This window comes from Onthophagus taurus, chromosome 7 (genome assembly GCF_036711975.1).
Source record: "Onthophagus taurus isolate NC chromosome 7, IU_Otau_3.0, whole genome shotgun sequence".
NCBI lineage: Eukaryota > Metazoa > Arthropoda > Insecta > Coleoptera > Scarabaeidae > Onthophagus > Onthophagus taurus.
In genome coordinates, this window is record NC_091972.1 from 6408228 (window position 1) to 6433811 (window position 25584).

General features: G+C 31.9%; 10 protein-coding genes across 11 annotated transcripts; 5 read left to right on the plus strand and 5 right to left on the minus strand.

Moving 5' to 3' along the window:
- Positions 1–94: 94 nt before the first annotated feature.
- Positions 95–1964, plus strand: LOC111418812 (misato mitochondrial distribution and morphology regulator). Its single transcript, XM_023051488.2, has 4 exons — positions 95–314; positions 365–1117; positions 1174–1666; positions 1726–1964. The coding sequence occupies exons 1-4, from the start codon at positions 153–155 to the stop codon at positions 1929–1931; spliced, it is 1614 nt and encodes a 537-aa protein (XP_022907256.2). The 5' UTR covers positions 95–152; the 3' UTR covers positions 1932–1964.
- Positions 1965–4366: 2402 nt separating this feature from the next.
- On the plus strand, positions 4367–6378 carry LOC111418860 (zinc finger C2HC domain-containing protein 1C-like). Its single transcript, XM_023051559.2, has 5 exons — positions 4367–4616; positions 4681–5203; positions 5450–5617; positions 5674–5925; positions 5995–6378. The coding sequence occupies exons 2-5, from the start codon at positions 4721–4723 to the stop codon at positions 6265–6267; spliced, it is 1176 nt and encodes a 391-aa protein (XP_022907327.2). The 5' UTR covers positions 4367–4616; positions 4681–4720; the 3' UTR covers positions 6268–6378.
- A 25-nt stretch (positions 6379–6403) lies between these two features.
- Positions 6404–7385, minus strand: LOC111418838 (copper chaperone for superoxide dismutase). The gene is made up of 2 exons (XM_023051524.2): positions 6922–7385; positions 6404–6870 (listed from the first exon to the last, which is right to left on the minus strand). Exons 1-2 carry the CDS (start codon positions 7301–7303, stop codon positions 6563–6565), a joined length of 690 nt encoding a protein of 229 aa, XP_022907292.2. The 5' UTR covers positions 7304–7385; the 3' UTR covers positions 6404–6562.
- A 285-nt stretch (positions 7386–7670) lies between these two features.
- LOC111418846 (Vesicle transport through interaction with t-SNAREs 1b) lies at positions 7671–8209 on the minus strand. The gene has a single exon (XM_023051537.2). It carries the CDS (start codon positions 8131–8133, stop codon positions 7783–7785), a length of 351 nt encoding a protein of 116 aa, XP_022907305.1. The 5' UTR covers positions 8134–8209; the 3' UTR covers positions 7671–7782.
- Positions 8210–8405: 196 nt separating this feature from the next.
- Positions 8406–11726, plus strand: LOC111418914 (Extracellularly regulated kinase 7). Of its 2 annotated transcripts, none has more exons than XM_071197923.1 (5): positions 8406–8975; positions 9106–9312; positions 9362–9492; positions 9549–9698; positions 10718–11726. In XM_071197923.1, the coding sequence occupies exons 1-5, from the start codon at positions 8716–8718 to the stop codon at positions 11488–11490; spliced, it is 1521 nt and encodes a 506-aa protein (XP_071054024.1). In that variant the 5' UTR covers positions 8406–8715; the 3' UTR covers positions 11491–11726. The 2 variants fall into 2 exon arrangements, with proteins under 2 accessions (XP_071054024.1, XP_022907387.1); XM_023051619.2 differs by having other exon boundaries at positions 8407–8975; positions 9362–9496; positions 9559–9698.
- A 257-nt stretch (positions 11727–11983) lies between these two features.
- Positions 11984–13378, minus strand: LOC111418833 (EARP-interacting protein homolog). The gene is made up of 4 exons (XM_023051519.2): positions 13269–13378; positions 12688–13215; positions 12413–12633; positions 11984–12352 (listed from the first exon to the last, which is right to left on the minus strand). The coding sequence occupies exons 1-4, from the start codon at positions 13308–13310 to the stop codon at positions 12040–12042; spliced, it is 1104 nt and encodes a 367-aa protein (XP_022907287.1). The 5' UTR covers positions 13311–13378; the 3' UTR covers positions 11984–12039.
- A 186-nt stretch (positions 13379–13564) lies between these two features.
- On the plus strand, positions 13565–15193 carry LOC111418830 (presenilin). Its single transcript, XM_023051517.2, has one exon. The coding sequence runs from the start codon at positions 13646–13648 to the stop codon at positions 15014–15016; it is 1371 nt and encodes a 456-aa protein (XP_022907285.1). The 5' UTR covers positions 13565–13645; the 3' UTR covers positions 15017–15193.
- LOC111418832 (exosome complex component Rrp46) lies at positions 15161–16085 on the minus strand. Its single transcript, XM_023051518.2, has 4 exons — positions 15927–16085; positions 15760–15873; positions 15587–15708; positions 15161–15528 (listed from the first exon to the last, which is right to left on the minus strand). Exons 1-4 carry the CDS (start codon positions 16024–16026, stop codon positions 15190–15192), a joined length of 675 nt encoding a protein of 224 aa, XP_022907286.2. The 5' UTR covers positions 16027–16085; the 3' UTR covers positions 15161–15189.
- A 52-nt stretch (positions 16086–16137) lies between these two features.
- LOC111418806 (Yip1d-interacting factor 1) lies at positions 16138–18042 on the minus strand. Its single transcript, XM_023051478.2, has 3 exons — positions 17563–18042; positions 17366–17485; positions 16138–17248 (listed from the first exon to the last, which is right to left on the minus strand). Exons 1-3 carry the CDS (start codon positions 17594–17596, stop codon positions 16323–16325), a joined length of 1080 nt encoding a protein of 359 aa, XP_022907246.2. The 5' UTR covers positions 17597–18042; the 3' UTR covers positions 16138–16322.
- A 3-nt stretch (positions 18043–18045) lies between these two features.
- LOC111418805 (phosphofurin acidic cluster sorting protein KrT95D) lies at positions 18046–25566 on the plus strand. The gene is made up of 5 exons (XM_023051477.2): positions 18046–18296; positions 20063–20673; positions 22874–23358; positions 23990–24998; positions 25306–25566. Exons 1-5 carry the CDS (start codon positions 18175–18177, stop codon positions 25425–25427), a joined length of 2349 nt encoding a protein of 782 aa, XP_022907245.1. The 5' UTR covers positions 18046–18174; the 3' UTR covers positions 25428–25566.
- The last annotated feature ends 18 nt before the right edge of the window (positions 25567–25584 follow it).

Here is a 25584-nt window from a genome sequence, read left to right on the forward strand (position 1 = left end):
TAAAATAAGTGAAAATTATTTTATTGTAATATTCGTTTAATCAATTCAAAAATGACACCAAATCATCAACTCAAATCTAGTAACTTTCGTGCTTCGAAGTTGGTTTGTATCAACTATAAACATAACCTTTAAAAAAACGATTTTGAACAAAAATGAATAATTACAGAGAAATTTGTACGTTACAATTTGGACATTATGCCAATTTTGTGGGAACTCACTGGTGGAACATTCAAGAGCATGGATTTGTATTTACTCCAGGAGAAAATGTGGAAATAAACAATAAGATTTTATACCGAGAGGGACAAACTTTAAAAGTTCAAGTTTTGCTTTAATAACTTTCTTTTTTTAATATATTTTTTTTAAGGGCGAACCTACCTATACCCCACGTTTATTGTTAGTTGATTTAGATGACAGTTTAGGAAGTTTGCCCAAGGAAGGATGTTTATATTATGGTAAACCAACAAAGGAATTAAATGATGCAGTTTGGGATGAAAATTCTATACAAACTCAAGAACAAGATGAAATTGTTAAAAATCAATATTTATTAGATTTAGAATCAAATCGAACTGATGTAGTGAAAAAATACGAATTAGAAAATAATGTAAATGTTTGGTCTGATTTTTTATATACACAATTTCATCCAGAAACTGTTACTACAATTAAGGAATATCAACAAAGTTCTGATGTCCATAATTTTAATGTTTTTCCATTGGGAAAGAATTTGTGGAAAACTCAACAATTTAATGAACAATTTTGTGATAGTATTAATTCCTTTGTTGAAGAATGTGATAACATGCAAGGTTTTCAAACACTTTTTGATGGTACAGATGGTTTTGCTGGGCTCTCTTCATCTTGCATTGAACATTTAAGAGATGAATACCATAAAAAATCAATTTTAGCAATACCAATTATCCCATCTCATTATAAAGATTATGATTTGATATCAGAAGAAGATGAAAGAAAATCTCAAATAAATGATAGCTTAAGAATAATTAATTTAGCAATGTGTTTTCATGATTTATCTGAATTGAGCTCTATTTTTATCCCCTTAAGTACTATAGAAAATGGATGGAAGAGACCATTTGTTAATAGATCATTTAAAAACATAACTTACAACGTAATTCTTAATAATAATAATTTTTGTAACCAATTCATTATTGATGAATGTTTTAGAATAAATTACCATATCATACAAGCTCGTTACTTGCGATAGCTTTAGATACGTTCACTTTAAAGTATCGGTTAAAAAAAGAGTTGTATACTTTGGATCATTTAACTTATGATTTATGTCAACACAATCGAAAACTGGTAGCGGCAAGTTTATGTATGCCATTTCCATTGGGAAATTCTGATAATCTTTTAGATACTTTGGATAAATGGGATGGACCTTTAACTCAAAGTATTACACCAAATTATAATTTGGGTTCCGACCGAATGTTAAATGTACTTTGCGCTCGTGGAATCTCACAAAATAAACTCAAAAAACCTTCGGGGAATGCTCAAGAACAATTCAACATGCCTGCATATAAATGTGAAACGGTTGAAGAAATGTTGAAGTTTTATTTATCTTGTACTAGTTTTGGAAGTGCTTCTCAGGTGATTTCTATGGAGAAAGGGTTGGAAATTAAGGCGCCAACACCAAATATTTTTAATGAAAATATAAAGGGTAACGAAATAATTTAAATAAAATTAAAAAACCTTATTATTTTTTTTTTAACTTTTTAGATAATCCATTGCAAGTTTTAGCTGGTTTACATTCCGGTAATGATGTTGGAAATATTATAGATTCATTACTTAAAGATGTTAAAAAATTGAATTTTAAACGGTTTCATCAATTTATTGACTCTGGAGTAGAGGTTGATGATTTTAAAGAATGTATTGATAAGTTAATGGATTTTAAAGATTGTTATGAGGATGGAGGTTTAATTTAAAAGTTTATAAATAAATATTTGTTTATACTGCGATTATTTATTATAAATATATTTTTTTAAAGGTTATTTAACAGAGTTGTGATAAACATTTGCTTCTAGGTGCTAAAAAATATTTAAGTAAGAGAATCTTGTAAAATGTTTTTATGATTCTTCTTAGAAATTAAACAATAATCTTTTCTCTTTATGTTATTGCACGTTTGAAAAGAAGCGATGTGTATAGCGGTTTTGCCATATGTCAAATGCATAACACATGGAGAAATTGACTATGGCCATGCGGTCAACGCGACGACGACTTTACCGTTAATCTCATTTCTACTTTCTTCTCGTTTGTATTTACAGGTCAAAGGTTAGTCTGTACAAATAATACTTGAGTGTGGTGACAACTGTTCTTTAAATACACCTGAAAATTATATAGCAGCAAGAAACTTTTACAAATATTGACAAATTGTGATGTTTTTTGCCAACCCTCTTCTTTTCTGCGTGGTATAAAGATTCTATGTTATTCAACTCTTCTCCTTGTTTCTTTAAATATCTCAGCATAGTATATCATTTCAGCTTTTTTTACGAAAACTATGATGTATAATCTTCTATATACTCTAACTATTGAAATTATTTGTTATCAACATCAATTGTTGTATCTTTAGGTTTCTTTGTGCTTTTATGTAAAACTTCTCCATCATTTCTCCTCAATCTCTGCATCACATGGTATTAGTAAATTCTTCTAAACACATTATTAATCTATTGAAAAGTATTTTTGACAATTCTTTAAACGATTTTGTAATAATGCAGTTATGAGTTCGTACAATTGTAATCTATTTGAAAATAAACAAATTAATAAATATAATATTGCGAAGTATTCCCTTATTTGGAGTTAAATGATCTTTGTAAATAAAAAATACACCATGACCTCATCGCTATTTTGAGAGAATTACATATAACGACTCCCGCGAGTCTTATTAATGCAGGAAACCCGCAACTTTACCCCACATTGTAATTGTTATCCATAGTCGAAGAAATCGACTCTTAAAAATTAGGTAGCATAAACTAAAAACTATATTTAATAAACGTTTAATTAATTAGATCTTTTAATATTAATTTAATAACAACTGTGTCAAACGTCTGGAATATAGCCAATAATTTAGCCATTCGTTGTTTTAAAAAAAAATGTTTCAAATAAAAAATTCTCTATTAATTGTAGCGCATTTTTGGCGATATTTGCTTGTTTACATTGTTTTTTGTTTCGTTACTATGGCAACCAACATTGTTATTTTAAATGGGATGCATATGATTTTTTTACATATTTTGATAGACGATAAGTCCCTCTACGCGATGAACATATCGAATCATAAGGTTGTAATCGATGTATAAGAAAAAAATCGAAAATCAAATTACAATCAAAGTAGGCGCCGAAATAACGCCGTTGACAGCTTTAAATGTCAAAAAATTGACAGTTTAAACAAATATGGCGCAATTAAGCGAACGACAAAGAATCCAAATATTAATGATGTGTGTGTTATAGAAAACGCACTCAAAGTTGAAGTTTTTACACTGTTCAATAATATTTACCCGGATACGCAATCCACAGCCCCACAGTATCCAAAATATTAACAAAATTCTTTAACGCCGGAAGTGTTAAAAACCTTCCTAAAAGTGGACGGCCGGATGTAGCTACCAATGAAGAAACTACATTAAATGTGTGTCACCCTACCCATATATCATTAATTTTTCGTAATTGTAGAAACTGTCATTCTTTTGACATTTAAAGCTGTCAGCGGCATTATTTCGGCGCCTACTTTGATTGTAATTTGCTGATTTAATATTTTCTGAAAACGCATTTTTCTCGATTTGTTTCTTATACAACCATATGATTTGATATGTTCATCGCATAGAGGGATTCATCCTCTATCAAAGTATGCAAAAAAATATATGCATCCCATTTAAATTTACAATGTTGGTTGCCATAGCAACGAAACAAAAAACAATCCAAACAAGCAAATATCACCAAAAAATGCGCTACTATTAATAAAGAAACTTGCATTTGAAAAATTTTTCTTTAAAACCACAAATGGCGTAGTTATTGGCTATATTCCAGACATTTGCCACACCCTATATAATTCGATTCTTAATTCTGGAAAATAAATAATTAAAAAAGCTAATTTAACTTTTTTTTCAACTTCATCAATAAGCTCTATGTTTAGTATTTGAATTATTAAGACGTTTACGATTAAAATCAATAGTTTTTTTACTGTAATAATATTGCATTAAATTGTTATTTAAATCCACACCAACTTCAAAACCTACTTAAAACGACCTGGTTATTTAAGAAGAATTGATCATAAACGAAAATCAATTTCTTTTTCGTTTGTGACCATTTGTAAAGGTAATGTGGGTTTACATTCAAGGATCGATAGAGGTCCGTTTCTCGTTATGAGTCAGAGGTGTTGTCAGCGCGACCGCAGCCTTGTTTTTCACCTGATATGTAGGCAGCACCACTATAACTCGTTTTTTCCTCTTTCTCCAGCTCCTATACAATAACGAAGAGATCGGAACCACACCAGTAATAACAACGGCAAACAACGGTTTCTGTTGGTAGAGTTGCTTTACTCCTGTCTCTTAAGAAACATCTAAAAAAAGTGGACCCAATTTGTTGTATTCTATGTTCTTAAAAAGGACATAAAATTCGAGGTGAGTAAACTTTAATTATTTCAACATATCCTGTTTAAGTAAAAATAAATATAAATATTTTTAGATTCCTTTGAAATAATAACGTGCAAAAGATAATTTAAATTATGGGATCAAGATTAGCAGAACTACAAGCAAGATATAAACAAAAACAGCTCCAAGAAATGGAGAATAAATTAAAAAAATTAATCCCAAATTCGGAACAAAAATCGATATCTGTACAAATGATAAGGACAACCACCTCAGAAAAAAGACCTCTGCTAGAAGAACGTAAACAAAAAGCTGGAATTGACAGAAGTTATCCTTTAAAACCACTTAAACTCACTAATACAAAAATTACTCAAAATGTTCATGTAACAAGGAGCATTAACACAAAAACCCCAATTACAAGCAACTTAGCAATCAATAAGAAAGTTGTAGAAGATTCTATTAATATTGAAAATGAGGTTTTAGTTGATAAATCAGATGGTTTTAGTAGTAGCAATAGCAACTTAAATGATCTCAGCTTAAATAATAAATTAAAGGCACTTGAAATACAAGATAAAAGCAATGAAAAAATTGGGTTGAAAAATGTTGCAGTACTTAATAAGGTATGTTAAGAGGAGGGGGGGTAAATAAAAATGTGTATTTATGAATTTCAATATTAAAAATTATTACAATTAATTACCAGAAAATTTCACTCTAATTCATACAGATTACAACTGAAAGTTTTGACAGCAATCAATTTCTCAAAATTATTGACACACCAAGGAAATTCTCATAAATTTCTCAGTACTTTTTTTGGAAATGAAATTAAATTGGAAATTAAATCTCGTAATATTTATCATTTGTTACAGCCATCGAGAGTTGTAAACAAAAAATCGTCTCCAGTTCCAAACCTTGTAATACAAAATATAGAAAAGAAAAAACCATTACAGGTTAAAGCAACAAAAACTAGTTTAGCGCCGAAGATGTCCGCTAGAGGTGGAGGAAATGTGGCTACCAGAGGTGGAGGAAATGCACCAGTAAGTTTAAAAAACGTGGTTATTAGGTATTCGTAATTATTTTTTAATTATTAAAGCAACGAGCGCCTACAGCTAATAGGCCATCAGCAAGACAAACACCAAGAGGACCATCTGCTGTTACAAGAGACGATTTAGCTGCTTGTAAATTTTGTAATCGCAGGTTTGCACCTGATCGTTTACAAATTCATGAAGATATTTGTGGAAAAACTGGTCAAAAGAAACGAAGAACTTATGATGCTGTAAAACATAGAATTCAAGGAACTGAATTAGAACCTTTTGTAAAAAAGGTTGCAAGAGCACCATCTAGGGTATATAATATAAATATTATTATATTTTTTTTACTTTATAAATAAAAATTTAATTTATTATTTTTTAAGGTACGAACTCCATCGTCTAAGAGAAGCAATTGGAGACAAACTCACAACGATTTTATAAGTACCATTCGTGCGGCGAAACAGGCGCAAGCTTACGTTGCTAAAGGAGGCAAATTATCCGACTTACCACCACCTCCACCATCTAGTAACCCGGATTATGTACAATGTCCTTATTGCGGAAGAAAATTCAATCAAGCAGCCGCCGAACGCCACATTCCTAAATGCGCTACTTACGAATTCAACAAACCTAAACCTGGAACAGCTCCTCGAAGATAATTTAGTTTATAACAAATTTATAGTCTATTAACACATTTTGATATGTATTATTGGGTAATTTGTATGTAAAAATTATATATTTTTAATAAATTTTATGAGATTAATGTTAAATATCGTTTTTGATAACTTTGAAAACTAAATTAATACAGCAGTTTATTAGTTAAAATTATTCTACAATTATTACAAAAATGTTATATTTTTCTTTATATTATTATTTGGTATAAAAACAACTTTATTCCTACAGTTTTAAACTTTATACAATAAAATATATACAGGTCATAACAACAAAAATTGTCTACAACCCAGATTTTGTGAGAATACGTTCATCCCATATAGAAATTCCATCGCAAGCACATATCGTTTTAGGATTTTCAAATAACCCAGAAGATCGAGCAATAATCCCACATACTAATCGATTCTTTGAGTTAGACTCTAACAGAACTAATGACCTTCCGATTAAATTTGGCACTTCTATAATATGATCTTCTATTCTAAATGAAGCTCTACCATTTTTATCTGCTGTTATAATACCTAAATCCCCATATTTTCTGTTTGGATCTATAGAATTAGCCATTTCAAAACAATCACCAACACTTTCACAATCTAAAATTTCGTTTTTTAGAATATATTGAAAAACACTTTAATATAAATAACCTTTTGATATATCACCACATTCATGTATTGCTAAATTATAAATTCCAGGAGAGAGGCCGTCAATAGTACCATCGATAATACAAGAGTTAGATAATTGTATGAATCTGACAACACCTTTAATGTTTTGAAGACCAACATGTAAAATTGCAACGGCCGATTGTTGCCCAGCGTGCCCTTTAACAACCACTTTTCGACCTGATTTTTCCAAAATTTGTTGAACCTGTTCCGTTGGTAAATCAGTGGCAACAACAACCCTGTTTGCTTTTAGGTTAATATCTACTAGTTGTACTCTTGATTCGTTTCTAAAAGAATTTTGTACGGCTTCAACGCATTTTTCACAAGTCATTTTTACGGCGAATTCAATTTTAGTTATTGATGACATCTTTTTAAGATTTACAATGATGTTAACGATTTTGTATTATAAATGTCAAAAATTGAAAATGACAAGGAATTTTTTAAATCTGAAGTTAGCGTTAATTGATCTGTCAACAAAACTATTAACAAAACATATTGCAAAACATTTTAAATCGGTTTATTTAACCAACTCAAATACTTGATATGGATAATTTTATTATTTTCGTTAATACATAAAAAGATACAATAAAAGGTTTTACAATTACTGCGCCATCTAGTTATTGTATACCACAATTAAACTAATTATCTAATAATAAATTATTATTCTTTTTTAATTGTTAATCATTTTAAGAGTAAAAACATGATGAATTTGTTGAAATAAAAATACGAATAGCTTTCCCTATTAATAAAATGCATTTGGTATAAGAATTACATTACATAAAAATACATTATAACGATTTCATTAATATTTATATACATATACATTATTAAATCTAAAGGTAAATTTTAGTTTTTAAAGAACTTCATGTAACAAACAGTGATCAATATTCCGATTTCAACGATAATGATTAATACCAAAATCAATTTATTGTAAAGGACATTTCTACTCATCTTCCTTAATATATTTCTACTGCTATCTAATTGTTCATCTGCATGGGTCAATCTGTTTTTAGCTCTTAGTAAAGTTTCCCGTTGACTACTCAATTCTGATACAACTTCCGTTCCTATATTTTCAGTTTCAATAGCAACTTGATTTGTTCTGGCCAAACTATCTCCTGTTCGCGCTAAAATCGCTGTCCCCTCAAGTACAGCTTGTCTATTTTGGTTATCCCAATCCGATACACGATTATTATACATTTTTACCCTGGTTTTATTATTATCTCATACAAAAGAAATTGACGTTTTTGTTAGGTTAGGTTAACTGTCACTGTCAAATAGTTGTCAATTAAAAAAAATGTTGATGACCCTTTTTGACAACAAATTTGAACGATTTTATTTAAATAAATATAATAACATAAATAACTTAATTACAAGAAATTATTGTGAATTTAATATAAGAATCTAATCAGATAAAAAATTGTAAATTATGTAGTTGCCATGGCAACGAATTAAATATGATATGTCTCAAATCAACAAAAACACGTTTTCTTATTGAATATTATTCATCAATGTAATGATAAAACAAACTTGAATCAGTGTAGAAACATAACCGGTATGTTAAAACGATCGGATTCTTAAGAAATAATCGAAAAAACGTTGTAATAAAAACGTTGCTAATTAACCAAAATCAAAGTTGAAATTAAATTTGTCACCAAAATGTATCTTATGACTTGACCTGTCGTTATTCTCGTTAATAAAAAAAAAAACATTCATAGATATACAGACACCTTTTTACGTCGAGTGTGATTGTGCTAAATTTTCGATTAACTTTTAAAAAGAATGTCAGAAAAAAAAGATAAGATGTCGGAAATTGACGAGCACATAATGAAGAGATTTGATATACAAAAAAGATTAGGTAAGGGCGCGTATGGGATCGTATGGAAGGCGGTCGATAAGAAAACGAAGGAAGTGTTGGCTGTTAAGAAAATTTTCGACGCATTTCGAAACCAAACCGATGCCCAAAGAACTTACAGGGAAATTATGTTTTTGCAGTGCTTTAAAAATCATCCGAACGTCATCCGATTGCACAGTATTCACAGGTAAAAAATTTCGATGAAATTCAATTTAAATTATTCATTAAGTTTTAGTTTTTTATCACTAGATGGTTGGTATTACCATTCATTTTAAACTCAAAATGAGTGAGAAAATTAATTAACTAATTATTTTTAGAGCGGCCAATAATAGAGATATTTACTTAGGATTTGAATACATGGAAACTGATTTACACAACGTCATTAAACGTGGAAACATCTTAAAAGACGTCCATAAAAGATATATTATGTATCAGTTGTTGAAGGCTACTAAATATATTCATTCTGGAAATGTTATACATCGTGACCAAAAACCTAGCAATGTTTTGTTGGATACATTATGCAGGTAAAATAAAGGATACGTAAAAAAAAGATTTTTTGGAATTGATTTTTAGATGTAAAATAGCGGATTTTGGATTAGCCAGGTCGTTAACTCAACTTTCCGATTCAAGTGAAACGGATCCCACACTTACTGATTATGTTGCTACAAGATGGTATAGAGCCCCCGAGATATTAATAGCAAATCGCAAGTAACTAGTGAATAAAAAAAGGAAATTATTAAGAATTTTTTTATATAAACAGTACCTTTTAGATACACCAAAGGGATCGATATGTGGAGCCTCGGTTGTATTTTGGGTGAAATGGTCGCTGGAAAACCACTATTTCCAGGTTCATCAACTGTAAATCAAGTTGAAAAAATTATGTCAACGATTGTTATTCCAACACAAGAAGGTTATTTCATTTTCATTAATTTTTAAGATAAAAAAATTGTATGCTAAGTTCCCTTGAGATGATTTTTCAATCTCGGGAAGAGGAAAAAGTCACAAGGACTCAAGTCTATGGCTCTACTGGCCTTGGCCTTCCTCAGCCTCCATTCATCCCAGTCCCTTGCCTCTCTCTCCCAACTCCTACTTCCGACAATCTCCCTAACGTCCTGGTCGACTGCTTCCTTTCATCTCAATCTTGGCTATCCCCTGGTCCAACTTCACCAACGTGATGTATGGCACAAAATATTCCAAAATTGTCGTTAATCAGTAACAATTTTTATTGAAACAACAAGAACAAATTTCACATAGTTTATTTAGGATTTTGCTATGGTTAGACGTTAGAGTAAGTGCTCAAAATGTCCTCCTTCGGCAGCAATAGAGGTTGGGCTAAGATTAAGACCACTCTTCGTGGGTCCTATCTTGATCTATGAAGACTGAATGGATGAGCAAATCCCTCGCATTGCGTTTATCGATTATTTGATGGACAAGACTTTCCTGCACGGAAACCATTGTGTTCTTCCATGTCGTCCCATTACATTTTAATCCTATACTTTAAAACTTTGCCATACAATCTCTTCACTGTGCTAGTAACACTTATGCCTTGATAATTTAGGCATAACTGTTTATTTCCTTTTTTTAAAGATTGAGTAGATGTAAGCTAGGTTCCTTTCCAACCTAGCTTACTTAAAAAGTGTTGCCAAAAATTCGTGTAATATCTCGGGTTCATGGAGCAGGTCAATGGGGATGTTTCCAGGCGCGGCAGACATTTAGCTTAATCATATAGTGTGTAGCAATTTTAGTTACTACCCCGTAACCAATATTTTGTTAAGGGTTTATAGTAGAAATTTCCTTTTATAAGGAGACTATGAGGGAATAATTAAATTTGGTATAGAAGGTTTCTAAAATTAATTTCTAATTTAATTTATTTCATCATATTTACTTGTATAATCCTTTTTAATAATAGTTCTTTTTTAATAAAATTAGACATTGCAACCATTTGCGTATCAGGAGTTGGTTCATCAATGATAAAAAACGCATGTAATCTACCCAGGGTGAGCATGAAATCAATAGTAGGAGAAGATGTAGCATCGGACGCAATCGACTTAATCAATCAATTATTAGTTTTTAATCCAATGAAACGGTTAACTGCAGAACAAGCATTAGAACATCTTTATGTTAGAAAATTTCATGATGAAAGTGAAGAGATAGAGATGTCACGGAGTGTAATTATTCCGTTAAATGACGATGTTCGTTTATCAGTTGATGATTATAGAAATAAATTGTATGAATTGATGCAAACTCATAATATTACTAAACATCACAGAGGAGGTTTGCATAAAACTACGTTACGTTTACATACGGAATCTGTAAAACCAACGAGAGAAGTAAAATCGAAAGTTTGTAAAGATGCCGAGAGATATTTGAAATCTAGGTCTCAAAAAGAAAAGCCATATAATACGCAGTCAGAACCTCGGTTAGGACATTTACAAAATTATAGGACTAGTTTGAATATAAAATCTGATTCAAAAATACCAAAACCGATGGTGGCTACAACAACGTATTGTGGTGATTACAATAAGCAAAGTAGCGATTGCAGCAGGAAGAGTGCAGTTAGTAATGATTCGAAAGAAAGAATTCGAAGGAGATCAATTAATTCAAGGAGTAATGTGTATATGTCGTTTAATAGTTACAATCAAAATCATGGTATTATTACTCAAAGTGCACTTACGGAATTAAAGGCTGCTGGAATGCGGTAGTCTTAAATTAAAAAGAAATATTTTACATAACATATACTTTTGTCTACACATACATTCTTATATTATACAGTATTTTCGATCAATTTTTTTGATCGCATTTTTTGCACGTGTGATGAAAACATTTTTTTGATACTTGAGAACGATATGCATACAAACTTCAGAATCTCGTGTAATTTATTTATGTACACATGGTGAATTGACTTGTTTCAATAATAAAATCAAATTTTATAAGAGTATTATTTTGAATTTAGCGTTTAATTTATTTACTTAGAGTGATAATTATTCTCAGGGGCAATAAAAAAGCCGCAATTCAATTGATTCTACCAATATTTCGTATTTTACTTCCTCAGGGCGAGTCGTTAAATTGCAATGAAATTAACGAAAAATCGGAAAAACATTGTCAAAAAATGACGTGCGAAAATTTTTAAGTGACATTACTTGTAAAGTGGGTTAACTCTAAGTGCTGCTAACGGGATTGAACAAAATCTCCTGCTTGGGTTTTTTTAATTTATTTACTTTAATTACAACCACAAATTACAAATATATTTACTAAAGCATAATTTGATATTTTAAAGATCTTTTTACTCGAGATATAAGTAAACGACCATCATAACTCAATGAAGTAAAAATCCAAGGTTCTGCTGGGGACCACTCAGCACAATAAACACTGTCTTCATGTTCGCACCATTGCAAAGGACCATCAGGTAATAATTGTTTTGGTTCAATAGTTTCACCTGCTATATTTACATCACTGTTATTTTCGGAACTAACACTTGCAGCACTTGAAAGTAAAACTCTTGCATCAGAGCTGGCAGTTAAAAGTAGTTGGTCATGGAATGGATTGAATCTTACACACCATACCCTAAAAATTAAATTTTATTTATTGCAATTTTCACTAATTTAATTAAATTTTCATCCCTACCAATGGGAATGATCACTTCTAGAATAAACAGGTTGATTTGTTTGTCTAAAATCCCAAATTTTTACAAAACCATCATCACCACATGTAGCCAAATGATACTGTTTATTTAAATTGTAATCCAAATCTCTTAAATATTGGCTATGAACTCCATCAATATGCCAAGCTAATTGTCCTGTACGAATATCATATGTTTTTAAATGAGTTTCTGTTGCTGTTGTAAACTAAAATCAATTCACTTAATTTAAAGATAAAATAAAAATGTTACAATATAATACCTGATTACAATTTTGATGAGGGTTCCATTTACCAGTTGTAAACTTTGGATTACTTTTACCTTCTAAACCAATTGTTAAAATTGATTTAGCTACATCATCAGACAAATCCCATAAAAAACAATGATTCTCACATAAAGAAATAGCTTTATTCTCCTCAACAGGATGAAATTCAGTAGCTTTAACATCACCACAATTTAGAGGTGTTTCAATGTTTACCAAAACATTTAAAGTTTCTATTTGATTGGAATTTGTTGTTTCTGGTAGTTTCAATATTGCAGTTTTTATTCTACATGAATTATCATTTGTTATATCATTATAACAGGTACTTATTAAATCGGAATGTAATGGACTAGAAATTATTTTCCAAATTTCACCTTGGGCGTGATGATAAACTATTGTTTTTAACGTTGAATTTTCTTCGTCGAATTCTACTAAATGTATTTGATTGTTGGTTTGTTTTAAAGATTGGGTTCCAATTAGAAAACAAATTTTTTCAGTTTCCGCTTGTTGAGGTGTCAAAGCCCTCGCCTATAATAATTTATGATTTAAGAGATATAAAAACAATAATTTAAACTTTTTACTTGGAATTCTAATCCATAAATAACGGAATTTTCATTATCCATTTTTTAAAGTTGACGTTTACAAATCTAACCTGAAATACCTATATTTTTGATAACGGTTGCTAACTTCATTTCGATTTCTCGACGATTAAAAAAAAAAAGTAATTAAAATAGTTATGATATTAAAATACACATGTATAATTCAGTTATAAATAAATAATAGCGATCAATAAACCAGATTAATTTTTTTTCATCTAACTGTTAAATGTTAAAATCGAACTTCATGTTATTCCATGTTTGGGTATTGAAACGTCAAAAATGAGTCACTGAAACGTCAAGTTTTTTCATAAAGCGTTTTCTTTATTTTTCCTCAATTTCTTTGTGATATCAACGCGTTGATGTCTGATAGTGAAAGCGATTTTGAGAATACAACAGAAAGCACCAGGCTAATGGACGGGCACGTATCTGCCGATGCGGCCGCTGAAGTGCGAGCGCTTGGGGAGCCCCAACAGAAACGCCGTAGCAGACAAAATCAGCAACAACCGCAATCGGTTGATGAGGGACATCAACATATTCCCGAAGTACGCGTTCAGGACGCCCAACAAGCTAATCAAGATTTTATCAGTGAAGAAGAAGAGTTAAAGTATGGTGCGAAACATGTAATAAAGTTATTCGCCCCCGTTTCTCTGTGTATGTTAGTGGTAGTGGCTACAATTAGCTCTGTTAGTTTCTATACAATTAAAGATGTTTATTTGGTGTATACACCGTTTCATGAAGATAGCCCAGAAACGGGTACTAAAGCTTGGAATGCAGTTGCAAACTCGCTGATTTTGATAGCCGTTATTATAACAATGACGATTTTATTGATTATTTTATATAAAAAGAGGTGTTATAAAGTAATTCACGGTTGGTTAATAGTTTCATCTTTGATGTTATTATCGGTATTTTCATTTTTGTATTTAGAGGAAACTTTAAGGGCTTATAACATACCGTTTGATTATTTTACATTGGCTATTTTAATGTGGAATTTCGGTGTAATGGGTATGATCTGCATTCATTGGCAAGGACCTCTTATTTTACAACAAGCTTATTTAATATTCGTTGCAGCCTTAATGGCTTTAGTATTTATTAAGTATTTACCTGAATGGACAACTTGGGCTGTTTTGGGAGTTATTTCAATATGGGATTTAATTGCTGTACTCATGCCCAAAGGTCCATTAAGAATTTTAGTTGAGACTGCTCAAGAACGCAATGAGCAAATTTTCCCAGCTTTAATTTATTCCTCTACTTATATGTACATTGCAATGGCTACAGATGAACAACCCAGTAATGCTAACAGACAAGCTTCAAATAATCAAAATACTTCAGAAGAAGAGCATGGTTTTACAGATGATTGGGTTCGAACTCATGCAGATCGCGTAACGCAAAGACAACTTGAAGTTTATGATGTTAGTGGTCAACCGAGAACTCAAGTACATGAACAAATGGATAAAGAAGAACGTGGTGTTAAGCTTGGTTTGGGCGATTTTATTTTTTATAGTGTTCTAGTTGGAAAGGCTTCATCATATGGAGATTGGAACACAACCGTAGCCTGTTTTGTAGCTATTTTAATTGGGCTTTGTTTAACCTTATTATTGTTGGCGATTTTTAGGAAAGCTTTACCAGCTTTACCTATTTCTATAACTTTTGGTTTAATATTTTATTTCGCCACTAAAGAAATTGTAAGTCCATTTTCTGATCGATTAGCTGCTGAACAAGTATTTATTTAATGTAATAATTATTAAAAAAATTAAATAAAATAGTTAATCCTTACAAAACGAATTGTTTGACAAGAAAAACCTTTGCATAACCTCAAAATGTAATGAAGGCTTAAATACATTATTTTAACCACAAAAAATAAATAATACAATTAATCATATTAAAAAAAGTTTATTATTAAAATCTAATCAGTTTTTAAATCATTTGTCATAACACTTTCCTTGATCTTATCCCTGAAATATTTAAAAACAGCTCCACTGGCATCCCGACAAGTTTTTAAAGCCTCCTTAAATTGATTGACACTGAATGAACCAGTTGTATGTGATGCTACAATTCGCCCTTCAAAACTATCAAATACGAAAAGGAATCCTGCTTTGGAGTTCTCCCATTCTAAAGCGGGAGGTTCTAATTTGATGATATTGTCTTCATTGATAGCGCAAGAAACGGCTCCAATAAGAAATTTCATATCAACACCAGCATCTAATAAAGCTGCACACGCTGCATTTATTGCACAAGAAATTAGCTGAAAAATATGATTTTATTAAAGGAGTTAACGAATACTCAAAAAGAAAACTTTTTACCCCTCCACAATTTTGCATTTCTTGTAAAACTATCATTATTGAGGTTCTTGGATAAAGAGAAGTCACTAAAGCCACTTCGCAAACGTTTTTTATTATAGCTTCGTAGGAACGGTCACCAATACCTAAAATTTATTATATTTCACTGTTTTTAAAAAAATAATTTATTTCCTTACTGGGTATTCCACTTTTTGGCCTATAATAGACCTCTACACAAACTTTATCTGTAAGGATTTTTTGTGACTTTGCTTCTATAGGGCCATAACATCCCGCAAGAACTGTGGTTTCACCTTCAAAAAAACATTTGTCTTAAAAATAATTAATCGTTTTATTGATCGAATACCTTGACTAAAAATTACAGACCCATCTGGTCTTGATAAAATATTTAAAGACGCTCGTTTTTCTTGCAAATTTTGCTGGGAAGTTATTATATCCATTTCCATTGTTTGTTAGGTTATGATTTATTAGATACATAACCTCACTTTTTTACAGATTCCTGTATGAATGAAATTTTTTTTGAATTATTTTTATTGATTTATTAAATATTACGAACATTTTGTTTTATTACAATGATTTATTAGAAATGTTACAATTTTTATATACAATTTTAATAGCACTATAGTTACTTGAAACCGATTTAATTTCAGATTATATATAAAAAATAGAGTTTTCCACATAAATTATCATTTCCTTTCAAAACATAAGAAAAAAATAGATTAGACAAATACATTTTCTATTTCTAACGACTTGTCGGTGTCGGTAGTGTGTATCCAATGAGATGAAATGATAACCACCAAGATAAAACAGGTTGAGTTAAAGCTACAAATAGCAAAAAGTACAATCGCCGTTTATTTCCGGTTTGTTGCACCTGTACTTCCCCGTAATAAGAAGTTGCAGCTTGAGGTTGTTGTTCAGGTAAAATTTGTCCCTTTAATGATCGCACCAAGAAAAACGCAAGCGCTAAATTTAAATAAATCAAACTTGAATAATACCCCATTTTTTCAGCTAACATGCTTATTAAAACACTAACAATAATCCCTACAAATTTGTATCCGCTGTAAGCCAATAAATCCAATGTTCTCAAGCTTGCTTTTATATTTGAAATATACATTGTACAACTGTAAATGGCCAGTTCGAAAACACACCAAGCCAATGCAGAGGACGCCTGTATACTAATTTGTTCAGGACTAAAACGTTTTTGCATGCCCAACACCAATCCAGCAACCAGAACAAATGTGACATATGCCATTGTTGGGATATACAAATCTGGAGCATTTATCTCATACCTTGGTTGAACAGGCCCGTCTTGAGCATACTTTATCGACCAATCTGAATGAGTAAATGGAAAGAGTAACAATCCTAACTTTGAAATTACATATTTTGTATCAACGGCAAAGTAATATTTTAGTTTTATTAATGGTACATATTTTTGTATTTCTTGTTGAACCATTGTTTTTCCAGTATTTGCTAACTGTTGTCCATATTGATAAGCCATGTCTTGTACCATCGGTTGTGCAAACACCCCTAATCCTGGCGCAGGTTGCATTTGAGGTGGTATATTTAGCGATGGGTTTTGATTATAACCGTATCCCATATCTTTGGTTGTATCAAAAGGTTGTTTTTGTTGAAGCTGAGGTTGTTGGGGGATGTTTGGTGCCATGTTATCTAATTAACAATGAATAGTAATTAGTATTATTATTTTTAAATGATTCTAATCTTAATTTTATCATCGTAATACAAAAAAAATTATATCCTATTGAACTTTGTGATTTTCTAACTTACCTGGTGGAAATTGTTGTGAATTAGAATTATCAATAGGATTGTTCATATAAGGTTGTTGATTATAAGGATTATACCCCATCGAATTAACATCGCTAACCCTTTTAACTTTCCTGGCAAAGGCTGTAAAATAAAATTGACATTTCACTTAATAAATCAAAATTTTGCTTTTAGGTTAGGTTTTAAAACAAAACACTCACGGGGTCTTCCGGCTGCGTTCGCGTTAAAGTTCATTATAAAACAACACTAAAAATCTCCTTAGAAGACGATTTTCAAACAATTATTATTATTCTTAGCTCTTAATTCGAGTAAATCAGACACGTCATTTACGTACTCGCCGTTTTGACAGTCGCTCGATATGTTTAGGATTTGGAATACGGATTTTTTAGTGGGGAATTATCAATTTCTACAGTTGGTAACGATCGAATGGGTTGAGTCGCGTTTCCGTATATAAGTCCCGAACGGGTTTGGTGAATTTTCAAAACCAATTCGTATTGCAATCGTGGCGGTTAGACATCCTTTTTTCGTATTCCGATTCACCGAGTGTTCTTCGTGTAATCGTGTTTGTGATCGAAAAATGAACAATGAAAAATGACAATTTTAAAACATGATTTAAATGTTAATAATTTAATGGGGCTTCGATTTGGGAGCGGCAATCGAATGGTTGCTCACAACGTTTGTGATTAAACAACAATAAAGCGGGACACAAAACCGTATCTTTGTAAAAGAAAAATCGCGGGATGTTCGGGATTTGTTTTTATTATTCATTGTGATTTGAGAATAGCCGGTATTTTGGTCTTCTACTTCAAACAATGAGCGAAAGGATGAATAAGACGATTTTAGGGGCGGCGGCCGTAGCCCCACCGAAGCCGGTACCCATGAAGTTATTTGCTACATGGGAAGTTGATAGGACACCCAGTAACTGTATCCCTAGGTAATAAAATTGATGAAAACAATACTTTTTTTTAAATTAGGTTTAGAAACCTTATTGATGATTTAAATACAATTTATTTAACCGTATTAAAAGGAATCTTAATTGGATTTTTTATGGTTTAAAAGTGAGTAATGTTGATAGATTTAGGTATTTGTAAAAAGATTACTCATATAATCCATTCTTTATTGTTCGTTTTAATTCGAAAAAAATATATATTAAGAACTTTTGGGGCCTTTATCCAATTCATTGTCGACATAACCTATACTTTATTTTGTATTAGTTAAAATGTCAAAATTGACATTGTCATTTAAAGTGTCAATTGAAAAACTTAAAAGTAATTTTTATTATGAATATTAATTTCAAGTTCAAATTTGAATATGTTACATTGTTTAACGATTCAAATGCGGTTTTAAAAAATTCGATTTATTAAAAAAAACCTATCTTTTATTTTGTATTATTCAAAATGTCAAAATCGAACTGTCATTTAAAGTGTCAATTTAAAAACTTATACGTATGTAGTTTCATGTGGGGGTGAATTCCTTCACAGCACTTAGGCCCCACCGGGCCCTTTGTACGTGCCCGATTTAGCCGCACGTCTCTCAAGATGGCTAAACCCAAATGATTCTAGTTCTAGGTCTAGTGTTAGCCAGTACTCTAGTCTAGTGTTAATTCGAGTTTTGCACTAGCACTAGAACTAACACAAGACCTAGAACTGGAAACATTCGGGTTTAGCCGCACGTCTCCCAAGACGGCTAAACCCGAATGATTCTAGTTCTAGGTCTTGTGTTAGTTCTAGTTTTGCACTAGCACTAGAACTAGCACAAGACCTAGAACAAGAATCATTCAGGTTTAACCTTCTTAAGAGACGCATGGCTAAACGGAATGTTTCTAGTTCTAGTGTTAGTTTTAGTGCTAGTGTTAGTCTAGTTTTATTTGTTATTCAGCACTAGATTATTGTATATTTTGTCTTCATGATCGTGTCCCTTATTTCCGGTACGTCCTTTCCGCCACTTTATCGTGACGTTTTATATACATTAGCCTCCTCAAGTATCATAGCCTATCTGCTATCAATGCAGATTACAACGTTTCATGCAAAACTGAAAAGTAATAATTTAAATAAAATCCTAAATTGATATGGATGGAAAACATCTGTTTTTGATTATTTTTAAGTGCTGTAGTTATAAATTACTGTTTGTTACTACATGTTGTTTGAAGTGTTTAAAATTATAATAATAAATCGCAAAGGAGGATGTTGCCAATATTAGAAAAGGGTGCATAAAGGATGTTTCTCATTTTATTCAATTCCATTTTAAGCTTTGGCACATCCTTAGGTTTATAATTTAAACGGAATTGTTATAAACATTTTTTTGCTGTCAATTATTGTTCGTAATTGTGAACAATAAAAAGTTTCAAATAAATCGTTTATTGCGTTGTAATTACATTATCGATTCAAAGTTTTTCTTCTCACTTTATAAAAAAAGAAAATTGCGCCGTTTATAAATAAAACGTACGATTAATTTCTAAAAGGGAACGACGGCGCAATTTTCAACGACCCACGTATTAAGCCCTTCACTCTTTCTACTAGAAAGAACAATAAAACCCCAGAGTTGTTTATTTCCTTCTTTCCCCCATGTCTAATTTAGACGTGATTCATTAAAAAGTTCTCTCATTCAGAGCCAGATTTATGACCTCGCATTTAAATATCAGCACTTTTAATTATAATTTAAACTCAAATTTTAATTGGTTTTTATTTATTTTCGTTACAGATTATGTTCTTTAACGTTAACTCGTTTGGAAGTACTTCGTCCGTTGGGTAACGACCTCTCCTCGATATCGATAGCCGTGAAAATGCAATCGAATAAACGAATCTTACGTTCGAACGAGTTCACTTTGCCTTCGAACGGACTGTTAGATACCGGCCTCGAATTGGCCTTCAGTCTTCAGTATCCGCACTTCCTGAAACGTGACGGCAATCATCTCCACATTTTATTGCAACGTCGCAAACGTTACAAAAATCGCACGATGCTCGGTTTTAAAACGTTAGCGGAGGGCGTGATTCGAATGGATCAAGTATTACAAAAACAAATGGATATTGATTTGGACTTGATGGCTGAGGGTGGTGGTAAAGAAAAAGCGTCATTTCCGGCCGCGCGGATTACGATTAGCCAGTTGAATTCGACGCCGGTTGATCAGGAACACAAAACGGAGAGGGATCGGGATTTCAGTGATGAGGAGGATGAGTTTAGTTCCGGTGAAGAAGAACCGGTGGATTTATCGGATTCGGAACCGTTGAGAAAATTACCACATACCAGGCATAATTTTAAGCAACGGTTTGTGTCGTTATTGAAGAAATTCCGAATGGCTGATACAGAAGAAGGTAATTTGTTGTGTTTAGTTATAATTTAAATGGTTTTTAATGATTGAGTGTAGCAAAACTAAGATGAATTTAGAGACGCAACATAATAATTCTTTAATAGGTGATACTATTTTTTTGTTTGCGAAACATAGTGGTTGACCTACATTAAACATTATGTTTGCATTGAAACTCGTGCAATTTTAATAGTGTTTGTGGATTTTGTTATAGCTTCCACGAAATAAACTCAGGTTATTCTATTAATTACTGCTGGAATGAAATGGAATACGAGCTATATCGAGCTATATGCGGGCCCTGTTTAGTTATTTTAATTATTTCCTCATGCATATACATAAGTGTCCTAGATAATGTACTCATTATGAACAACTTACAAAAATGTTGATAGCTGATAGTTGCGACCATCATTGCGATAATTAAAAACAAATTAAAGACGTCATAAATTTTTTACTGTTATATTATTTGATCCGTTATAAAAATCGTTATTAACAAATCATTACAAAATCGATTTATAACAGAAAGAAAATATTGACAATGTAAATCTTGTTATTTGTTGTTTAGTTACACTAAAAAATTATATTGCGACGTGTTTACGTGAAAAGGAAACGTGATATAAATCATGCGAGATTTGTTCTAATAATGAATCACGATGAATAACTGAATTTTAAGTCGGCAATTAATTTTCTAAAACAAATTATCATCGATAATTGTTAATAATTCGTGCAGGTGTGATTGATAAACACACCGTTCTTTTGGAGTACACTCAAAAATATCTAAACCAAGGTCCAAAAACATAAAACATTTGGTGTGGATGCCAAAAGACACGTATTTATTAATAAACCCGAACGCATTCTGTATTTTAAATTACTATTCTCGTCAATTCTCTTATCAAATAATGTAATAATCCACGATGAGTAATTTTTTGTTTAAATAATAAATAAATTGTAAGAGGAGACGATAAATTATTTACTATGAGTTGAGTGATTACTCTAGTAAGTCATTTTCTGTTGCTTCGCCCCCTTCGTTAAAGATAAACAATCGTAAAACTTAGTTTATCGCTCGGTAAATCAAAGAGTAAAGATAACCTTTATTGTTTCGGCTCAACCACTGGGTTTTTTTATGAACCAATCTTTCTCACTGAAATATTTTGGCTGAAACCTCCTAAAATATCTATTCGATGAATCATCAGTGATGAAAGTGAGTTTGGAAAAATTCTTGTTGTTAAAAACAATTTATTCTTTAATAAAATTGAAATGTATTAGGTTATAATTATAGTCCAAATAATAATTTTTCTTGTACAAGCCGTAATCTCGTACCAGACGCGTACCAAAACCATTTTGAACGCTTTATAGTAGCATATTGTGTTGTGACATCCATTGTTGGTTGAGATTCGGCGAATTAGACGGCCAAACATCTTTGCACCAAAAGCCAGAAACAGCTCTCCATAAATAGTGATAGATAGATTATTTATTGTGTTATTAAGAAAGACTTCTCTAACACACAACATTTATTACATTATTGAAAAAAAATCACTCTTAGAATAAAACCAAAAAAACTTGAATAGATTTAACAAAACAAAAAATCGGATAATAATAATTACAAGTAATAATGATACTAATTTTAAATAATTATTGAAAAAAATCACTCTTAAAAGCAATCATCAAATGTAAAAATCGCCTGAGAAAAGTACAAAACAAAAAAAAACTCGTATAGATTTAACAAAACAAAAAATCGGATTTAAAATAATTACAAGAACAATGAACCTGAAGAGATGTGACTCATATACCTTTATACGTAGTTTATTCTAGGTCATGTTTTCGTTATTTATACCGATGTCGGTAGCGATGAGTTTCTAATTTCTCCTCGCGCTCTTTGTGTTTGTTGGAAAATGTGGTGCAACATCGTAGATCCAATTTTCAAGTTAGGTTTCTATTTTTATAACAAAAACGAGATAATAGTCATATCACGATGTAAATATGTACAGCAATTATAAATTGTCGCGTTGCTTAACGTCGGGTATCGTCATTTTGAAATGTTTCAATTTGTTAGTTTGGTCAAGTCGATTAACTTGTTGTTTCAATAAGGCGGAATAGACATTATCAATTACGTTGGAAATAGTTGTTGTGTTGTTATTTACACAAACATCAATTAAATAGTAAATATCAAAACATATTTAATTTAAATATTTAATAATTGTTTTTTACAGGTAGAACAGCTGCTTTACCAAATCCAAGCGATATCCAAGCACTTTTCCAAGAATTAGAATCGTTAAGTTGCGATGATGATTCTCCTGGTGAACAGGATACGATGTCTATATCGAGTACTCCAAAGCCAAGTTTGAGACCGTTTTTCAGTAGTAGTCGAAGTTTATTGGATACCCCGGGTGGTACACATCAAGAATTGGAGCAACGTTCCGGTGACGATAAGAATTGTTCTGGAAGCGATGGAAATGCGGATCTTTGCGGTACCGATTACGAGGCTCAAAGTGATCCTCAAACAGGATCTCCGCCCAGGGATAGAAATATTCTTAAATTTCGTGGCGCAACCGATATCGATAATTTAACGGAAATCATGGAGAGGAAGACTAAATTGTTTAGGACAAGCGCTTCCGTTACGAAAAAGAAACATTCTCTTAGTGCTTCTAGTAGTGATCAACAAGGGCCTGGAAGTACTAGTCCAGAAACTATTACGGTAAGTTTTTATCGTCCGTAATTATAAAAAATACATTTTTTGAACGAATTTAACTCAATTTCCAGAATCCAAAATAATCTTGTTACTTCAACGTCTATTTTGAAATCTAATCTAACCTACTAAACAGTTTATGGATTATAATTTTTGTTAATGATCTTATTAGAACATTAATTTTTTCCAAAAATAATATTTATTTCATTAATGTCCTTTAAAATTGAAAAACGAGTCATGGCTTTTTACATTGAATTTTATTGATTTATTGAGTTTGATAAAAATAATCTAAAACCCGCCTTCGTAATCTTTTAATAATTCACACCGACGTCGACGGTTTTAGCTCAACTACCGATCGTATCATGTCATTGATTTCTATTTCTGCCCCCTGAAAGGTCAAAAGCCTCTGGAAAAAGAGGGTGTATTAACCCAACCCGTATTTCTCATTTTAATTGTGTTAATTTATCGTGAAAAAAAATCTGTTTTTGTTTAATTTCGTGGTTTATTACTTTACCTACTTTGTTTATCAAAAACAAGTAGCGCGAAAACATAATATACTAAAACCAAGTTTATTGCCTGCTTTTTTTTTATTAAAACAATTTTTGTTTACAACACCATATTTTTATTAATTCTTTTGTAGGCCAGAAAAGTTTTTTTGGAGCAAGTATCCCGTATACTTCCAATAGAAGAAGCGATTCTCCCAGACTGTGTAGTATTAATATCCGGTCCAGAGCCACAAGCAACGTCTTTAGTACCACGTTTAGCGCCGCTTCACCGGATCTTCCAACCGACATCCGCTCCGGAAGGTCGTGCCGTAATTACTACGCTTTTCAGCAAGATCCAAAAGTATTGTAATACCTGTGCCAAGCTCTCGAACCCCGTAAAACTCCTTTTAATCGGCGGCGATCATCTCGTCGGTTGGGCTTTACGTCCGTACGTTGATTTAATGTCAACAAAACCTCCAGATTGGCTCAATTACATCAAATTTTATATAGTTCCTTTTCCAAGTAGTAGCGTGGCGAGACATTTAGCTACTTTAGATTCTGGATACGGCGCTTTATTTCCTCCGGATCAAGATTTAAAATTGGACGAATTATCGAATCGTATCCAAAGATACTTGGCAACTCCAACAACGAACGCACCAACGGCTCAGCTTCCTTTAGCCGAGGCAATGTTGAACTGTCAAGACGATTCGATGCAACAATTCGTGCCATTCGTAAATGAAGTTAGAGTTGGACCATCGGATTCCGCTTTATCCATATCCGTTGATTTGGAGGATCTCATGTGTTCTAGTCCGCCGGCTCCGCCCCCGGCACTTACGCCCCCATCTTCGCCAAATGTACAAACGCGCGAGTCACCGTGGGAGCCATTAGAACTTCAAGTTGATTATTGGCAATTACCAAGATCGAGCGAGAAGACTGATAAAAATAAACAGGACGGGAAGACATCACTTAAAGCTTTATTCCGGGGATTACAAGCTACCCCTGGATTGAGTTTGACGATGCATTTGGCTAGTAAAGAAAAGAAACAGAAAATTATGCGGTTAGGTAAAAAGAAGGAGAGAGAATTGGAAGCTAAGAGTCAGTGTGTTGATGGTATATCACGATTAATTTGTTCTGCAAGGGCTTCGCATACATCACCAATGAGAGGTAAATTTAAAAAAATCATAAATTTATGATTAGTACAATACATAAATATTAATGTGTCATGTAAATGAACTCATTTTTCCAAGTAATGCATTCCACATTACTTTTATAGAAATTTCTAAACGGTATGAATATGAATCACATGTTGTTCCAGTTTGCTTTAGTTTGCTTATTCAACTGTTGACCTTGACAGCTTGATTCAATTTACATGTGTTTCATGTTAATCACTTTAGTAAAGTGAGAAAACTACATAAAAAGAATAATTTTTTTATTGTAAATTTATCGTTATTAATATCTTAATTTGTTTTAGTATTAATTGATGGAGCAGAATGGACAGGAGTAAAGTTCTTCCAATTGAGTTCGACGTGGCAGACGCATGTTAAACAGTTATCGGTAGCCCTTGTAGGTGTACCATTAGCATGTGCTGACTAGTAATTATATAAAATAAAGGAGAAAACCCTCGACAATACTCGCTCAACTTTCTCGTGTGTATTTAGACTGCGCTACGCACTGTGTGTTATTAAACGTTATAATAATAAATGTGATAATAATAAATTTAGCTGTTTGCTGAGCACTTTTTGTATCTTGC

What these genes read in the sequence shown, in the direction of transcription:
- LOC111418812 (XM_023051488.2), top strand. Translation starts at nt 153, where the DNA reads ATGAATAATTACAGAGAAATTTGTACGTTACAATTTGGACATTATGCC. An exon ending in GAGAGGGACAAACTTTAAAA is followed by an intron (nt 315 to 364) that starts GTTCAAGTTTTG and finishes ATTTTTTTTAAG; the next exon opens with GGCGAACCTACCTATACCCC. An exon ending in TTAAAAACATAACTTACAAC is followed by an intron (nt 1,118 to 1,173) that starts GTAATTCTTAAT and finishes TGAATGTTTTAG; the next exon opens with AATAAATTACCATATCATAC.
- LOC111418860 (XM_023051559.2), top strand. Translation starts at nt 4,721, where the DNA reads ATGGGATCAAGATTAGCAGAACTACAAGCAAGATATAAACAAAAACAG. An exon ending in GAGGTGGAGGAAATGCACCA is followed by an intron (nt 5,618 to 5,673) that starts GTAAGTTTAAAA and finishes TAATTATTAAAG; the next exon opens with CAACGAGCGCCTACAGCTAA. An exon ending in TTGCAAGAGCACCATCTAGG is followed by an intron (nt 5,926 to 5,994) that starts GTATATAATATA and finishes TTATTTTTTAAG; the next exon opens with GTACGAACTCCATCGTCTAA.
- LOC111418838 (XM_023051524.2), bottom strand. Translation starts at nt 7,303, where the DNA reads ATGTCATCAATAACTAAAATTGAATTCGCCGTAAAAATGACTTGTGAA. An exon ending in ATGTGGTGATATATCAAAAG is followed by an intron (nt 6,871 to 6,921) that starts GTTATTTATATT and finishes ACGAAATTTTAG; the next exon opens with ATTGTGAAAGTGTTGGTGAT.
- LOC111418846 (XM_023051537.2), bottom strand. Translation starts at nt 8,133, where the DNA reads ATGTATAATAATCGTGTATCGGATTGGGATAACCAAAATAGACAAGCT.
- LOC111418914 (XM_071197923.1), top strand. Translation starts at nt 8,716, where the DNA reads ATGTCAGAAAAAAAAGATAAGATGTCGGAAATTGACGAGCACATAATG. An exon ending in TTGTTGGATACATTATGCAG is followed by an intron (nt 9,313 to 9,361) that starts GTAAAATAAAGG and finishes ATTGATTTTTAG; the next exon opens with ATGTAAAATAGCGGATTTTG. An exon ending in TGTTATTCCAACACAAGAAG is followed by an intron (nt 9,699 to 10,717) that starts GTTATTTCATTT and finishes TAATAAAATTAG; the next exon opens with ACATTGCAACCATTTGCGTA.
- LOC111418833 (XM_023051519.2), bottom strand. Translation starts at nt 13,310, where the DNA reads ATGGATAATGAAAATTCCGTTATTTATGGATTAGAATTCCAA. An exon ending in CTCATCAAAATTGTAATCAG is followed by an intron (nt 12,634 to 12,687) that starts GTATTATATTGT and finishes AATTGATTTTAG; the next exon opens with TTTACAACAGCAACAGAAAC. An exon ending in AGAAGTGATCATTCCCATTG is followed by an intron (nt 12,353 to 12,412) that starts GTAGGGATGAAA and finishes TTTAATTTTTAG; the next exon opens with GGTATGGTGTGTAAGATTCA.
- LOC111418830 (XM_023051517.2), top strand. Translation starts at nt 13,646, where the DNA reads ATGTCTGATAGTGAAAGCGATTTTGAGAATACAACAGAAAGCACCAGG.
- LOC111418832 (XM_023051518.2), bottom strand. Translation starts at nt 16,026, where the DNA reads ATGGAAATGGATATAATAACTTCCCAGCAAAATTTGCAAGAAAAACGA. An exon ending in GTCTGTAATTTTTAGTCAAG is followed by an intron (nt 15,874 to 15,926) that starts GTATTCGATCAA and finishes GTTTTTTTGAAG; the next exon opens with GTGAAACCACAGTTCTTGCG. An exon ending in AAATGCAAAATTGTGGAGGG is followed by an intron (nt 15,529 to 15,586) that starts GTAAAAAGTTTT and finishes CATATTTTTCAG; the next exon opens with CTAATTTCTTGTGCAATAAA.
- LOC111418806 (XM_023051478.2), bottom strand. Translation starts at nt 17,596, where the DNA reads ATGAACTTTAACGCGAACGCAGCCGGAAGACCCC. An exon ending in GAACGCAGCCGGAAGACCCC is followed by an intron (nt 17,486 to 17,562) that starts GTGAGTGTTTTG and finishes TTTATTTTACAG; the next exon opens with CCTTTGCCAGGAAAGTTAAA. An exon ending in TTCACAACAATTTCCACCAG is followed by an intron (nt 17,249 to 17,365) that starts GTAAGTTAGAAA and finishes ATTGTTAATTAG; the next exon opens with ATAACATGGCACCAAACATC.
- LOC111418805 (XM_023051477.2), top strand. Translation starts at nt 18,175, where the DNA reads ATGAGCGAAAGGATGAATAAGACGATTTTAGGGGCGGCGGCCGTAGCC. An exon ending in AATGGCTGATACAGAAGAAG is followed by an intron (nt 20,674 to 22,873) that starts GTAATTTGTTGT and finishes TGTTTTTTACAG; the next exon opens with GTAGAACAGCTGCTTTACCA. An exon ending in GCATACATCACCAATGAGAG is followed by an intron (nt 24,999 to 25,305) that starts GTAAATTTAAAA and finishes AATTTGTTTTAG; the next exon opens with TATTAATTGATGGAGCAGAA.